The following is a 15,771-nucleotide window of genomic DNA, read 5'->3' on the forward strand; positions in this document are numbered from 1 at the left end:
TGTGTCTGGGTCAGAGCACCGGCCAGAGGGCTGGGGCTGTGTCTGGGTCAGAGCACTGGCCAGGGGGCTGGGTCTGGGTCAGAGCACTGGCCAGAGGGCTGGGGCTGTGTCTGGGTCAGAGCACTGGCCAGAGGGCTGGGGCTGTGTCTGGGTCAGAGCACTGGCCAGAGGGCTGGGGCTGTGTCTGGGTCAGAGCACTGGCCAGAGGGCTGGGGCTGTGTCTGGGTCAGAGCACTGGCCAGGGGGCTGGGTCTGGGTCAGAGCACTGGCCAGGGGGCTGGGGCTGTGTCTGGGTCAGAGCACTGGCCAGGGGGCTGGGTCTGGGTCAGAGCACTGGTCAGAGGGCTGGGGCTGTGTCTGGGTCAGAGCACTGGCCAGAGGGCTGGGGCCGTGTCTGGGTCAGAGCACTGGCCAGGGGGCTGGGTCTGGGTCAGAGCACTGGCCAGAGGGCTGGGGCTGTGTCTGGGTCAGAGCACTGGCCAGGGGGCTGGAGATTCTGGAACTACGTTTGAAATGTAAACATTGATCATCTGATGCCAATCCTGATTCGGGACAATTTGCAGACTTGTCCCAACAGCTTTCAGGCTGGTGGCACCTTCAAACTTGCTGGGGCTCAATTAAACAAGGTTACATTATCCCAGCTCTCTCCCTCACACACAAACACACAGAGAGCACATCCCCAAACACAAACCAGCCCCAGTCATATATCCAGACAGATTTGCCTGGAATGGAACAAAATGATCCAGGTTCAGAACGGTCAGGTTTCACATTACATATCAAAAGGAACCAAGCGGCACCGCCCCCTGAACTGACAGAACCCAACACTAACCACGGCTCAATAGTCCTGGTGACAGAGAGGTGCAGAATGTAAAAGAGTCTAATAGAAATCAGCTATGATCCCTCCCCACGGTGCGCTGCTAAACTGAAAACGGGCAGGTAATCTCTCACCATCCCATCCATCAATCGATTCATTTATTCACTCAACCCTTTCCCAGTATAGTACAGGCCACCAGCCCTCACTTCAATATTCGTCATGTTGAGAGATTAAGGTTTCAAAGCTTCCTGAAATGCATTCAACCTGAGATGCTTATAATAACTTGGTTCATTTCAATCCATACAAGTGCGAAGTAAAAAGAAAAAAAATCAAAGATTTTGAAGCTGTAAACACAAGGGACTCATTTGTTAGGTCAGACCCAGGAGCCTTCGTCCTGGTTCACAGGTGGTGTTTCCCTTCCATCCGAGGTGGGTGAAGGCAGGAGGTCCTCTCGAGAACTCTGAAGTTCTTCATTGTGCAAGATGATTTTGTGCTTCAATTTGCGTCGAGAGTGGCTGCTGTCTTGGAGAGAATTCTGAGGGGACCTGGGGGACTTCAGGCCCGGTCTGCAGCTGACCGGCTTGGGGATCTGAGAGGGCCTCTTCTCCGGGCGATTGTCCGTTCGTGGTCGAATCTTGGGACGAAGCTTCAGCTTGTAGACAGAAGGCACGCGGTCAGGTTTCTTTAGCCCTTTCTTGGGCCTCATTTGAACGGTAGGTTTGTGATGGGAATTCAGCTGGACATTAATAGACGACTCGCTGGACGTCTCAACGAAGGACCCTTCACTATTTTCATGCCCTTGATCATCACCCACATTCAGAGTGGTAATTGTGTCCACTGTATTAGAGTCCTGCTCAATGCACCTTTTAATGGGGGCAACTCCATTCTCTTCCTTCTCCAGTTCTGGCAGCTCCCTCTGACTAGGGACATTGTGCAAGTCCATCATATAGAATTTTGTTTCAGATAAAGGGCTCGACAATATAGGCTCCCTTACATCCTCTATAGTTTTTAGAATGTTGTGACACCCTCCATTCCATTCAGAGCCATCGACTGCATCCATCTGGCCACATCCTTCACGGATCTCACTCATCACCGAATTACAGTCACCGTATAGACCCAAGGGCCCAGGTGTCAGCTTTTCTGCATCCTCTCTTTGCCTTTCCCCTGGGTGATTTTGTAGTTTATTCACTACGTTTATAGATGAAGTAGACGAGGTTGTGGAGCAGTAGGCGGAGTCCGTCATCCTCTGCTCCGCTTTTCGGACTGGATCGAGAAACGTTCCAAAGACCTCGCTGTCGCCTCTCTCTGACAGGACCTGCTTTGTGTTCGCCAGAAACTCCTCCTCAAAGCTCCTGTACAGTTCTTGTTCTTTACTGGGGTCGATGCTATGGGACGAGTCGAATATTTCCTCCGAGCCACCCGTCTCTGACGTGGGGCTTGGGGGACAGCCATTTGTGTCACTGCAGCCAATAGATGACGCACAGCCGTGGGAATCTACGCAAACGTTTAACACGTTCTGATTATCGTCATAACACAACATCTGTGGAGTCCTTCTCCCAGTTCTAGAGGGTGGCGTTGGTTGCCTGAAGGAAGAAGTTTTAGGCACAGGACTAGATGATCTTAAGGCCACAGACGTCTTCCCCTTGGTGACTGAAGGAGTTGGACATTTGGTCTCTGTATGTGTAACATGCAAATGATTTAAGGCAAATGGGGCAGGAGATTTGGCTCTGGGCGTTCTCTTATTTGGTTTTCCTTTATCGTCTTTTGTTTCGCCCGCACGAACCCAGGAATGCTGTCCCTCCTTCCCTCGGCTGATCATGAGGATGGCATCGCTGTTTTGTGAGATTCCCTTTTTGGTCACAGCTGGGCGCTGGCTCACCGTCCTGTCGGGCTCTCGGGAAACACGCGCAGTGCCGCGGCTTGCCAGAGTGGTACTCAACCCTTCAAATCCCACGCTCCGATCCGATGATTCACTCTTTCGTCTCATTTGAGCAGTCCTTCTCTTTGAATCCTGCGGTGCTTCACTTCTTTGTATCACGTGATCCCCTTCTGTTCTGCTTATCATTAAAATATCTTCGTCACTCAAGGCTTTACAAGCAGAAAGTGGTGGCCTTTTCTGTCTTCCAGATTGCACAGTGTTGTCACGGTCCCCTGGTGGCCGCCGAGGTGTTGAAGATTCTCTTCGTCTAAAACAGACAAAAAATTGATTTTACCCATGGAAGATCATCATCTGATATACAACAGGACTGATTTAGGATATCTTGTTGAAACGATAATCAGTTGCACACAAGTTATGCTATTGTTCACTACAGCAATTTGACAGGGTGTTTCGGTATCATCTTGCTGGGACAATTGCAACATTAATTTGAATATCTACACAGTTCATTTAAAATAGAAAGAAATGCCCTCAAGCGCTCTCCACACACTCTGACAGAGGGGCTCAAACAGAAACTTGGTGGAGTGAGTTTTGAATATGCCCTGGAGGAGGAACAGGAGCTGGGTGTAGAAAGGAAATTGGAGTATAGATTGTAAATGGTTAATAGGCAAAAACCTACAATAACAAGATGAGGTTGGCAGGAGGGGATGAGAGCCAAAATAGGAATTGGGAGACCAGTTCTATAGATCATTAAGACTCGTGGAAAGGAAAGGCTAGTAATGAACTAAAAAAAAAATAAAAGTTTACTTTGGAGATATCAGGGGACAAGGTTCAACCTAACCCATCAAGGACAGCCATGATTGGGACGATGCGAGATAGAATATGGGCAGAAATAAAGATTATTAGATATAGAATTTTACTATAGATATCACTTATAGATCAGGATTGGCCAAACTTTGAACCTTATGAACTTTGAACCTCCTGTCTATCCAATCCAGGAAATAAGAAGAAAATGAAGGGAGTTGCTTAGGAGTTTTGGAGGAGGTGAAATTTGCAGAGGGTGAAGAATGGTGGAGTTATCAGTTATATTTTTCATAAAGTCCCAAGGTGTTGTTGCTTCCCCGGTGCCAGGTTCAAGGATGTCTAAATCCTTGCCCCCTGGACCAGCTCTCAAGCCTTGCATTCATCTGCTTAATCTTCCTATTCCGACTCTCACTTGCACGTGGCACCAACAGAAAGGAATGACATTCTTAAGGGGAGGGTGAGCAGCCAGAGGTCGTTGTACACATTGGAACCAACGACATAGGCAGGAAAAGGGATGAGGTCCTGAAGTGCGAGTATAGAGAGTTACGCAAAAGGCTGAAGTGCAGGACCTCAAGGGTAGCAATTTCTGCTGGTGCCATGTGCAAGAGAGAGTAGGAATAGGAAGATTAAGCAGATGAACGTGAGGCTTGAGAGCTGGTGCAGGGGGCAAGGATTTAGATTTGTGGATCATTGGGATCTCTTCTGGGGCAAGGATGACCTGTTCAAGACGGACAGGTTACACCTGAACTGGAGGGGGGCTAATACCCTGATGGGGAGATTTGCGAGAGTCACTCGGGAGGGTTTAAACTAGTTTGGCATGGAGGCGTGGCACCCAAAGAACTAGGGAGACAGAAGTTTGAGAACAGCATGGAGCTTAAAGAGAACATGTTAACTAGTCAAGGCAGTGTCAGTAATCCTAGTACTAGACAGGTCAGGCAAGAGGAAGGCAGAGAGCAAGGGAAATCTAGATTAAATTGCATTTATTTCAATGCCAGAGGCCTGACGGGCAAGACAGATGAACTCAAGCCATGGGTGGGTACATGGGACTGGTATTATAGCTATTGTTGAAACATGGCTTAAAGAGGGACAGGACTGGCAGTTCAATGTTCCAGGGTACAGATGTTAAATGAAAGATGGAACAGGAGGTGAGAGGGGAGCGGGAGTTGTGTTTTTGATTAGGGTAAACATCACGGTAGTACTGGGAGGGGATATTTCTGAGGGTTTGCCCACTGAGTCTATATGGGTAGAACTGAGAAATAGGAAGGGGGAGATCACTTTGATAGGAGTGTACTATAGGCCCACAAATAGTCAGCGGGAAATTGAGGAGCAAATATGTAAGGATATTACAGATAGCTCCAAGAAAAATAGGGTGGAAATAGTAGGGGACTTTAACTTTCCCAACATTGACTGGGACAGCCATAATATTAGAACATAGAAAGCCACAGCACAAACAGGCCCTTCGGCCCACAAGTTGCGCTGATCATATCCCTACCTCTAGGCCTATCTATAGCCCTCAATCCCATCAAATCCCATGTACTCATCCAGAAGTCTCTTAAAAGACCCCAACGAGTTTGCCTCCACCACCACCGACGTCAGCCGATTCCACTCACCCACCACCCTCTGAGTGAAAAACTTACCCCTGACATCTCCTCTGTACCTAACCCCCAGCACCTTAAACCTGTGTCCTCTCGTAGCAACCATTTCAGCCCTTGGAAATAGCCTCTGAGAGTCTACCCTATCCAGACCTCTCAACATCTTGTAAACCTCTATCAGGTCACCTCTCATCCTTCGTCTCTCCAGGGAGAAGAGACCAAGCTCCCTCAACCTATCCTCATAAGGCATGCCCCCCAATCCAGGCAACATCCTTGTAAATCTCCTCTGCACCCTTTCAATGGCTTCAACATCTTTCCTGTAATGAGGTGACCAGAACTGCGCGCAGTACTCCAAGTGGGGTCTAACCAGAGTCCTATAAAGCTGCAGCATTATCTCCCGACTCCTAAACTCAATCCCTCGATTAATGAAGGCTAGTACGCCGTACGCCTTCTTGACCGCATCCTCCACCTGCGAGGCCGATTTAAGAGTCCTATAGACCCGGACCCCAAGGTCCTTCTGATCCTCTACACTGCTAAGAATGGTACCCTTCATATTATACTGCTGCTTCATCCCATTGGATCTGCCAAAATGGATCACTACACACTTATCCGGGTTGAAGTCCATCTGCCACTTCTCCGCCCAGTCTTGCATTCTATCTATGTCTCGCTGCAACTTCTGACATCCCTCCAAACTATCCACAACACCACCTACCTTGGTGTCATCAGCAAACTTACCAACCCATCCCTCCACTTCCTCATCCAGGTCATTTATGAAAATGACAAACAGCAAGGGTCCCAGAACAGATCCCTGGGGCACTCCACTGGTCACTGACCTCCATGCAGAGAAAGACCCCTCCACAGCCACTCTCTGCCTTCTGCAGGCAAGCCAGTTCTGGATCCACAAGGCAACAGCCCCTTGGATCCCATGCCCTCTCACTTTCTCAAGAAGTCTTGCATGGGGGACCTTATCGAACGCCTTGCTGAAGTCCATATAGACCACATCCACCGCTCTTCCTTCGTCAATGTGTTTGGTCACATTTTCAAAGAACTCAACCAGGCTCGTAAGGCACGACCTGCCCTTGACAAAGCCGTGCTGACTACTTTTGATCATACTAAACTTCTCTAGATGATCATAAATCCTGTCTCTCAGGATCCTCTCCATCAACTTACCAACCACTGAGGTTAGACTCACCGGTCGGTAATTTCCCGGGCTGTCCCTGTTCCCTTTCTTGAATATAGGGACCACATCTGCAATCCTCCAATCCTCCGGAACCTCTCCCGTCTCCATCGACGATGCAAAGATCATCGCCAAAGGCTCCGCAATCTCCTCCCTCGCCTCCCACAGTAACCTGGGGTACATCCCATCCGGTCCCGGCGACTTACCAACCTTGATGCCATTCAATAGTTCCAACACATCCTCTTTCTTTATGTCCACATGCTCGATCCTTTCTGTCCACCGCAAACCAGCAGTACAACCACCCAGATCCCTTTCCACCGTGAATACCGAGGTAAAGTATTCATTAAGCACCTCCGCCATTTCTAACGGTTCCGCACAAACTTTTCCCCCTTCACCTTTTAAGGGTCCTATGCCTTCACATCTCATCCTTTTACTCTTGACATATTTGTAGAAAGCCTTGGGATTCTCCTTAATCTTACCCGCCAAGGTCTTCTCATGACCCCTTCTCGCTCTCCTAATTTCCTTCTTAAGCTCCTTCCTACATGCCGTATACTCCTCTAAATCCTTAACACCTCCTAGCTCTCTGAACCTTCTGTACGCCTCTCTTTTCTTATTCACCAGGTTCATCACAACCTTCGTGCACCACGGTTCCCGTACCCTACCAACACCCCCCTGTCTCATCGGAACGTTGTCATGCAGAGCTCCAGACAAACATTCCTCGAAAATCCTCCACTTTCCTTCGGTACTTTTCCCCAAGAATGCCTCCTTCCAATTTACCCGTCTAATTTCCTCCCTGATGACACTGTATTTCCCTTTACTCCAGAGAAACACTTTCCTAGCCTGCCTGATCCTATCTCTTTCCAATGCTATCGTGAAGGAGATAGAATTATGATCGCTATCCCCAAGATGCTCACCCACCGAGAGATCCTCCACCTGTCCAGGTTCATTAGCCAGCACCAGATCAATATTAGGGGTTTGTATGGAGAGAGATTTGTTGGGTGTATTCAGGAGGAATGTGTCATTCAGTATGTGGATGGGTTTCCTCCGGGTGCTCTGGTTTCCTCCCACAGTCCAAATATGTATGGGTTAGGTTGATTGGCCATGCTCAATTGCCCCTTAGTCTCAGGGTGATCAGCAAGGTAAATACGTGGGGTTTTGGGTTAGGCCTGGGTGGGATTGCTGTCAGTGCACGCTCGATGGGCTGAATGGTCTCTTTCTGCACTACAGGGATTCTGTGATTAATTCAAGGGGATTTGGTTATCATGATTAAAAGAACATTTGCCCAATTAATCCCATTGATGCTCTTGCATTTGAAACTACCATGCCCGATAAAGATGGCAGCGTATTGTCATTTAACACGCCTTATGAGGATAGGTTGAGTGAGCTCGGCCTTTTCTCCTTGGAGAGATGAAGGATGAGGGTGACCTGATAGAGGTGTATAAGGTGTTGAGAGGTATTAATCGAGTGGATAGTCAGAGGCCTTTTTCCCAGGGCTGAAATGGTTGCCACAAGAGGACACAGGTTTATGGTGCTGGGGAGTAGGTACAGAGGAGATGTCAGGGGTAAGTTTTTCACTTGGAGGGTGATGGGTGTGTGGAATGGGCTGCCAGCAACGGTGGAGGAGGCGGATTCGATAGGGTCTTTTAGGTAAGTACATGGAAGATAGAGGGTTATAGGTAAGCCTAGTAATCGCTAAGGTAGGGACATGTTCGGCACAACTTTGTGGGCTGAAGGGCCTGTATCGTGCTGTAGTTTTTCTATGTTTCTAACACCTTGTATTTCAGAGAATTCAAGATGCTTGATCACTTATGCTATACAGTGCTGTAGAAATGAGTCCATTTAGATTATATGGCAGAACAATACAGTGCAAACTAATTGGGAAAGCAACTGTTGTTCCTCGATCAGCACTTCAAGCATGTGCTATTCATTCTGCTGCCTGAGGCTCAGGTCAAACACTATAGCAGTGGCCAGAGACACTTCACACAATTTTCCACTGAACGTGGAGATGTTGTCTGCAGAAACAGAATAGAAATATGCATTAGGTGAACAATTGAAAGGCTGGCTTTTGAAAACAACTAATAACGGATCATTATTTGTGCATCCACTATGGGTAAAAACAGAATTTATATATGTTAAAATGAAAATTCTTACGGAGTCATGTAGTAGGTTCAATCCCTCAACAGGTTGAGCTCGCTGAATCGGGGACATTGCTAGTGGCATAAAAATAGATCTCAGCACCCCTGGAGAGGGTGCGAGAAAGACGGGGATGTATCAGGAATCACAACCTCAGTTGTTTGTAAATGTCTATTGAAGTGAAATTGCTCTCCATTATGAAGAACATGAGCGCTCACTTGCATTCCTGCTCCAGTAGGGACAAGAAGAGATTGCAAGGGGAAATTTTGGACAAGCAATTAAAATATTTTGTTCAAATCTATATTGGGCACTTAATTGTTACAGTTTGTTTTAAGACAATCATTTCCTCCTGCTGGTCATTGGTCACATAACTATGTTATTGCAGTGACAACATCAAAATAACGTTAAATGTAGACCTGAGATCAGTGGAACTTAAGGCCTGCTTTTAAACTGCCCTGAACATAATTTCACCATGACCAAACATGTAATAATAAAATTATGGATACGGAAGAGCATAATAGCTCCCTTCTTATAGTTCATGTGATCATCCGAATCCCTCGATTAAATAACATTACTCACTTCCTGCTACCTATCAATTTCTATATTGTACACCACACGCAGAATTAAAGCATCAGCTTTTGCAAGCCTGTCCTTTAATCAGATCTGACTGAAGGCCGTTTAAATGGTTTATTGAGCAAGAAGCTATATGGTATTATTCTGCAATCACATCATCGGCCTTTTCTAGATGCATTACAAAATTACATCTATAATGAACTAAGAAATCCCCTCTCTGCCCCGGAGACCAGGAGTGTTAACCGTATCCTTGGTATGGCCTTTTGTGGACTGCCATTCCCTTTACCACACCCACAAGTCCCTAAGCTAGGAATTCCCTTTCTAAACCTCTCTGCCTCTCCCTCTCCTATGGGACCTCTTTATCCAAGCTTTTATTCATACATTCTCCATGTCATCAGAATGACCCCGTGTCAATTTTGGTCCGATTATGCACTTGTGAATTGTCTTAGGGTGTTTTCTTTGATTAAAAAGCACGATTATAAATACATATAAAATGCCTTCCATTACTTAAACCATTTTTCACGCGGCATTGGCTCAGAATGAGTTACTCCTCATGAGAACTTTCATACATGAAAACGCATTATCTCTGTCTATGCCAGGATCATATTGGGACTTGTTAATTCTGGATACCTGGCCTTTAGCAGATGCGTTCTTAAAACCGTTTTTAATTATATGATTAAATGCATTCACATGCCAACCTACATGTGCAAATACTTAACAAGTCAAAACTTGCTCTCTGCTGAATCATTTCTAACTCTAAAGTCAGACCTCCCCAGGCTTGGACTTGGAGATGATGTGTGGCCAGTTGACGTAGTGAAGAATGCTAGTTTCTATTACCAGAGACCATGCTTTAAAACTCATGAAGTTGCTGCAGAATGCCGATGATATTTATCTTCAGTTTTCTCCTGCACCTCAAAACCCATTCAAGAACCCTGGAAAGTTAATCCCTCACATACAATCTGCTTAGTAACTTCTTTCAAAATTGACTTCATTCCTGTTCATTAGTGTTGGGAAATGGAATAATGTGCGTCTTGGTTACAAAATAAATGCTTCTGAGGCAGGTACGCCATGGTAAGTGGAGCTCATTCTCTGTCTCAGCAGGATACGGTCGTGGCTGGCTGGGCCAGCATTTATTGCCCATCCCTAATTGCCCTTGAGAAGGGGATACTGAGCTGCTTTCTTGAACTGCTGCAGTCCTCGTAGGTACAGCCACAATTCTGTTAGGGAGGGAGTGCCAAAATTTTGACCCAGTGAAGGAACAGTGATACATTTCCAAGTCAGGTGGTGCGGGACTTGGAGGTGAACCTCCAGGGATCAGTGTTCCCATGTATCTGCTGCCCTTGTCCTTCTAGATGGTGATGGTCATGGGGTTTAGAAGATGCTGCCTCAGGGGCCTTGGTGAGTTCCTGCAATGCATCTTGTAGATGGTACACATTGCTGTCACTGTGCATTGGTGGTGGAGGGCATGAATGTTTGTGGAAGAGATAACAATCAAGCAGGCTGTTATGTCCTGGATGGAGTATTGGAGCTATTTCACTCAGAGGAGAGTATTCCATCACACTCCTGACTAGGGGTTTGTAGATGGTGGACAGGCTTTGGGGAGTCAGAAGGTGAGATACTCTCCCTAGGATTCCTAGCCTCCAACCTGCTCTTGTAGCCACAGTATTTATATGGCTAGTCCAGTTCAGTTTCTGGTCAATGGTAACCATCAGACTGTCGAAGTCAAATTAAACAACAGTCCACTACTATTGGGCTGTGCCTATTAGAAAGCGGATCGAGAGTGCACAAACTAGATTCATAATCGGACCCAGAGGAGGCAACTTTCACCCTCACGTGCGGCAGAAAACATTCAGTCCACTGCATCACATGCAGTCTATTTTTGTTTCACTGAACATTTGTAATAATGTACTGATGGACCTGCTTTTAAAAATCAGCCTGAACAGATATAATTGGTTGATTAATAATTCATGCTATTGATCTGAAATGAATTAGCAGAACATTGGATTGGAAGGTGCACCGAGAGTGGAGAGGTCAGACGCTGCTCCATGAGTTATGCTACAGCAGTTGGGAGCTTCTCTATTCTGTGAAGAATTATTTCATTAATCTCTCAAACTCTGAAGATGGAAAGTGTTTCAGTACATGTCTTACCACATCAATAAGAAAGCAGTCAACCTCTCTTATCAGGTACCAAAACCTTCAGCTGTCATGTTGCAGAGTACATTCTAGAATTCTTTCAAAAATCCTTCACTCCTGTTACACATGTCCTGGTCCTCAAAAGATTTGTACACCTACCTGTTAGGTTACCTCTTAACACTTGCTCAGGTCTCAATTGAAGCTTGGGACATTTTGCTACATTTTAAGTCCTATATAGATACAATTTGCTGTTATTTCAATAGAAATACTCCATTTGATGAAATCTCAAGGAGTTGAGAGTTGCTGAAATCTTGTAGCTTCCATCATGAGTTGCACTTCTTGGTGGATCAGAGTGCAAAGTTAAGATGGGCAAGTTCAAAAGATCATAACTTTCCAAATGGGGAATTCGCCATGGGGCATGACTAGGAACTTGATCTGACTTCTAGTCAGGAGTGTGACGGAATACTCTCCACTTTCCAGAGTGCAGTAACTCCAACACTCGAGAAGCTTGACACCACCCAGGACAAAGTAGCCTACTTGATTGGTATTCCTTCCACAAACATTCATGCCCTCCGCCACCAACGCACAGTGGCAGCAATGTGTATCATCTATAAGATGCACTGCAGGAACTCACCAAGGCTCCTTAGGCAGCACCTTCTAAACCCCATAACCACCACCATCTAGAAGGACAAGGGCACCAGATACATGGGAACACCGATCCCTGGAGGTTCACCTCCAAGTCCCGCACCACCTGACTTGGAAATATATCATCGTTCCCAGAAAAGATCAGAATCAGTGCTGAAAGCCTACAGATGGAGACACTGATTGTCTTGGTTCATGCACAAACAAAGGGTTAACAGGGCTGCTGGCACCAAACTCCAATATGTATAAGCTTCTTCCACACCAACCAAACTCTGCCTTGAACATACACCGAACAGCATCTTTACATTTTGTGAAAGATAAACTGCAGGTCATTCCTTCATCAGAGCTGTTATTAGCGTATTGATGAAGCCTGGGTAAGAATGCCTATCTTCTAGGTGGCATGGTGGGAAGGAAGGGAAGATATTGTTAAAAAAAAAGTAATTGTTAATAGTTGGAAGAATTTCAATAAATTATTGTATAATTTCATAGAATCCCTACAGTGCAGAAGGAGGCCATTCAGCCCATCGAGCCTGCACCGACCACAATCCCACCCAGCCCCCAACCTGGAACCTCATATTTACCCTGCTAGACCCCTGACACTAAAGGAGCAATTTAGCAATCAACCTGACCTGCACATTTTCGGAGTGTGGGAGGAAACTGGAGCACCCGGAGGAAACCCACGCAGACACGAGGAGAATGTGCAAACTCCACACAGACAGTGACCCAAGGCCGGAATTGAACCCGGGTCCCTGGCGCTGTGAGGCAGCAGTGCTAACCACTGCCACCGTGCTGCCCATTGTTTGAAAAGGAGGTCAAACTGCTAACCTACTGCGGTTAATGAGTTAATGTTACTGGTTAATAAATCTTTGACATCATTTGTTATCACTATCATGAACACAATTATCATGTTTAATCTTTTAAAAACAATGGAGTCTTTTCTATACTTTAATCACAGATTGACTTCTTTGCAATTTTTTTGAATCTTGCACTCTGATCAAATTACCATAGAATCCTACAGTGTAGAAGGAGGTCATCTGACCCATCGAGCCTGCACCGACAACAATCCCACCAGGCCCTATCCCCGTAACCCCCAACATATTTACCCGGCAAGTCCCCCGACACTAAGAGTCAATTTAGCATGGCCAACCAACGTAACCCACACATCTTTGGTGTGGGAGGAAACCGGAGCACCCGGAGGAAACCCACACAGACACGGGGAGAACGTGCAAACTCCACCATGGCCAGAATGGAACCTGGGTCCCTGGCACGGTGAGACAGTACTAACCACTCTGCCACCGCGCCGCCCCTTTATAGCATAGCCTGTGTTTGGTACACAAGTGGTGGACTTAGAGTCATTGATTCATTGTCAATTTCCACCGGCTAGGATAAAAAGGAGAAAATAGTCACAGGTAGAAAGCCAATGACGTATCCCAGATGAGGGCAGCAATGGAATTGGTCCTCATTTTGAGTGGAGTCATTTTTTGCCTATTCTTTTGGGAAACTGCCAAGAATGGGTGGAATGCTAATTTTACACACTCTCTACTCTCCTCGGACCCCTTGCCTTCTGCCCGATTCAGATCACGGACAGACAGGTTAGTTTAAAATTATCACCACCCAGATCCACAGCAAGATGGACTAGAAGTGTCAAAAATCATGACTCTCACTGCGGATTTACAATAATTAAAGATGTTCAATTCTGAATTCAGATTTCATCAGTGCTAAATAATTCTGGCTATGACTAACAAGTATCAACTTGTTTTCTCTTTATACAATTAAGAAGCTGAGAGAGGCTAAGGACCAGAATCCAAGCTAACACCAAGGTTGAAAAGAGAGAGAAAAAAAAAATCAAGGACATTTGGAGTATTGTATTCAGTCCCGGGCACCGTATTTAAGGAAGGATGTTAAGCCCTAGAGAGAAAATGCAAAGGAGATTTGCTGGAATGATACCGGGAATAAGGAATTTTAGACACAAGGAAAGATCAGAGAAATTAGGTGGCACAGTGGTTAGCACTGCTGCCTCACAGCACCAGGGACCTGGGTTTGATTCCTGGCTTGGGTCACTGTCTGTGTGGAGTTTGCACGTTCTCCATGTGTCTGCGTGGGTTTCCTCCGGGTGCTCCAGTTTCCTCCCATAGGCCAAAAGACATGCTGGTTAGGTACACTGGCCATGCTAAATTCTCCCTCAGTGTACCCGAAAAGGCGCCGGACTGTGGCGACTAGGCGATTTTCACAGTAACTTCATTGCAGTGTTAATGTAAGCCTACTTGTGGCTAATAAATAAACTTTAAATTGGGCTTATTCTCCTTGGAGCAGAGAAGATCAAGAGGTGGTCTTATTGAGGTGTTCAAAATGAGGAACAATTCTAACGGGAGGATATTCTGTTTCCACTTGTTGGTATGTCAGTGACGAGGGTGGTCAAGATGGTCAGCAAGAGAGTTAGGAATGAGATGAGGAGGAACTTCTTTACTCAAAGTTACTGGGATTTGGAATGTGCTGCCTGGGAGAATGGAGGTGGAGGATTCCACAGGAGGTTTCAAAAGAACGCTGAACACATGAAAGTGATGAATTGAGAGGGGTACGGACACAGGGCTGGAGAATGGGACTAGTTGGATAGCTCTTTCAGGAGCCAGTGCAGACACGATGGGCTGAATGGCCTCCTTTTGTGCTGTAAAACCTCTATAATTCTATAACTATTTTTTCTTGCAAGCCAGACAGATGAAAGCATTGTAAAATAATAATATTAATTGTCTAGTAACTTGCAAGCCAATTCCAGAGTGATTAATAAGTGATAATTGACCCAAATAATCAGAAAGTGAAACTATAAAAGCCAATTTTCTTTCCTCAGAACAAATTGAACAAAGGCACTGGGCAGCATGACGTATGTGAGGCATTTGTGTAAATGTCGATGCTGGCTGGCAAAATAAAATGCTTATGTTTCAGCAAAGATATTCAAAGTGGAGTATTGTTGTTTCCTGGCCCTTTAAACAGGAAATTAGCAGAAGACTGAGCCCTTAAGCCTTGCAGGCTTTGGCCTGATCTAATTCCATTAGCTTGCTCCAGATTGCAAGGAGAGATATTTTTGTCAAACTTAATGACCCTTAGACACCAAGGCTAATGCTCACAAAGCCTTCTGATAAATATCCAGTGACAAATCTGTTTCTTTGATCATGTGCACATGTAGATAGCTGCACACTCTGTCACCGTCTTAACCCTAAAATGAAAGGGTCTGTCTCACATACCCATGGTAAATACTTATACATGCTGCTTAATGCCAGCAGTATTAACAATACGTCTCCTTGATGACTTATCAAGAGGAGACAAGGCTCAACTGGTGCAGAAAAAGGGACTTTGTAATTAGTCCCAACAGGCTAAGGAAGCCAAAGGGGGAAAAAAAAAAGCAGCATTTTTAGCTGGTTATCTACTAATTCCTGTTAAAAGATATATATGATGTGGAGATGCTGGCGTTGGACTGGGGTCTCATAACACCAGGTTAATAGGAAAAGATATATATGCATGCTCATGTTAAAAGGAGGACGTAATGGCTCTGATGAATCTCGGTGATCTTGCTCACACGGGTGATGTACCAGGACACACTGATCATTCTCAGGAAGGGATAGCAGCTTCTAGAGGTGGGAGAATATTGAAGCTTTGGGAGGTGGCTATTGCCCATCCCTAGTTCAGAGGGCAGTTGGAGTTAACCACATTGCTGTGGCTCTGAAGTCACATGTAGGCCAGACCAGGTAAGGATGGCAGATTTCCTTCCCTAAAAGGGCATAAGTGAACCAGATGGGTTTTCCCGACAATGGTTTCATGGTCATCAGTAGATTCTTAATTCCAGATTTTTTTTTAAAAAAAACGGAATTCAAATTCCACCATCTGCCGTGGTGGGATTTGAATCTGGGTCCCCAGAGCGCGAGCTGAGTTTCTGGGTTAATAGCCTAGCGATAATACCACTAGGCCATCATCTCCCCAATTTTGATCCCTTTAAAAGATGAACAAGATCATCACCAGCTGGATGCAATACTCA

The 15,771-nt window shown here is 45.8% G+C and overlaps 1 protein-coding gene across 1 annotated transcript in view; it reads right to left on the bottom strand.

Moving 5' to 3' along the window:
* Positions 1-1,065: 1,065 nt before the first annotated feature.
* Positions 1,066-15,771, bottom strand: part of gas2l1 (growth arrest-specific 2 like 1) — a 75,073-nt gene continuing 60,367 nt past the window's right edge. Inside the window, exon 5 of the mRNA XM_078227398.1 lies at positions 1,066-3,000. Within this exon, the coding sequence (XP_078083524.1) occupies positions 1,188-3,000 (1,813 nt within the window). The 3' untranslated portion in view covers positions 1,066-1,187. The remainder of the gene's footprint in view (positions 3,001-15,771) is intronic.

The sequence above is a fragment of the Mustelus asterias genome, chromosome 13, assembly GCF_964213995.1.
Source record: "Mustelus asterias chromosome 13, sMusAst1.hap1.1, whole genome shotgun sequence".
Lineage (NCBI taxonomy): Eukaryota > Metazoa > Chordata > Chondrichthyes > Carcharhiniformes > Triakidae > Mustelus > Mustelus asterias.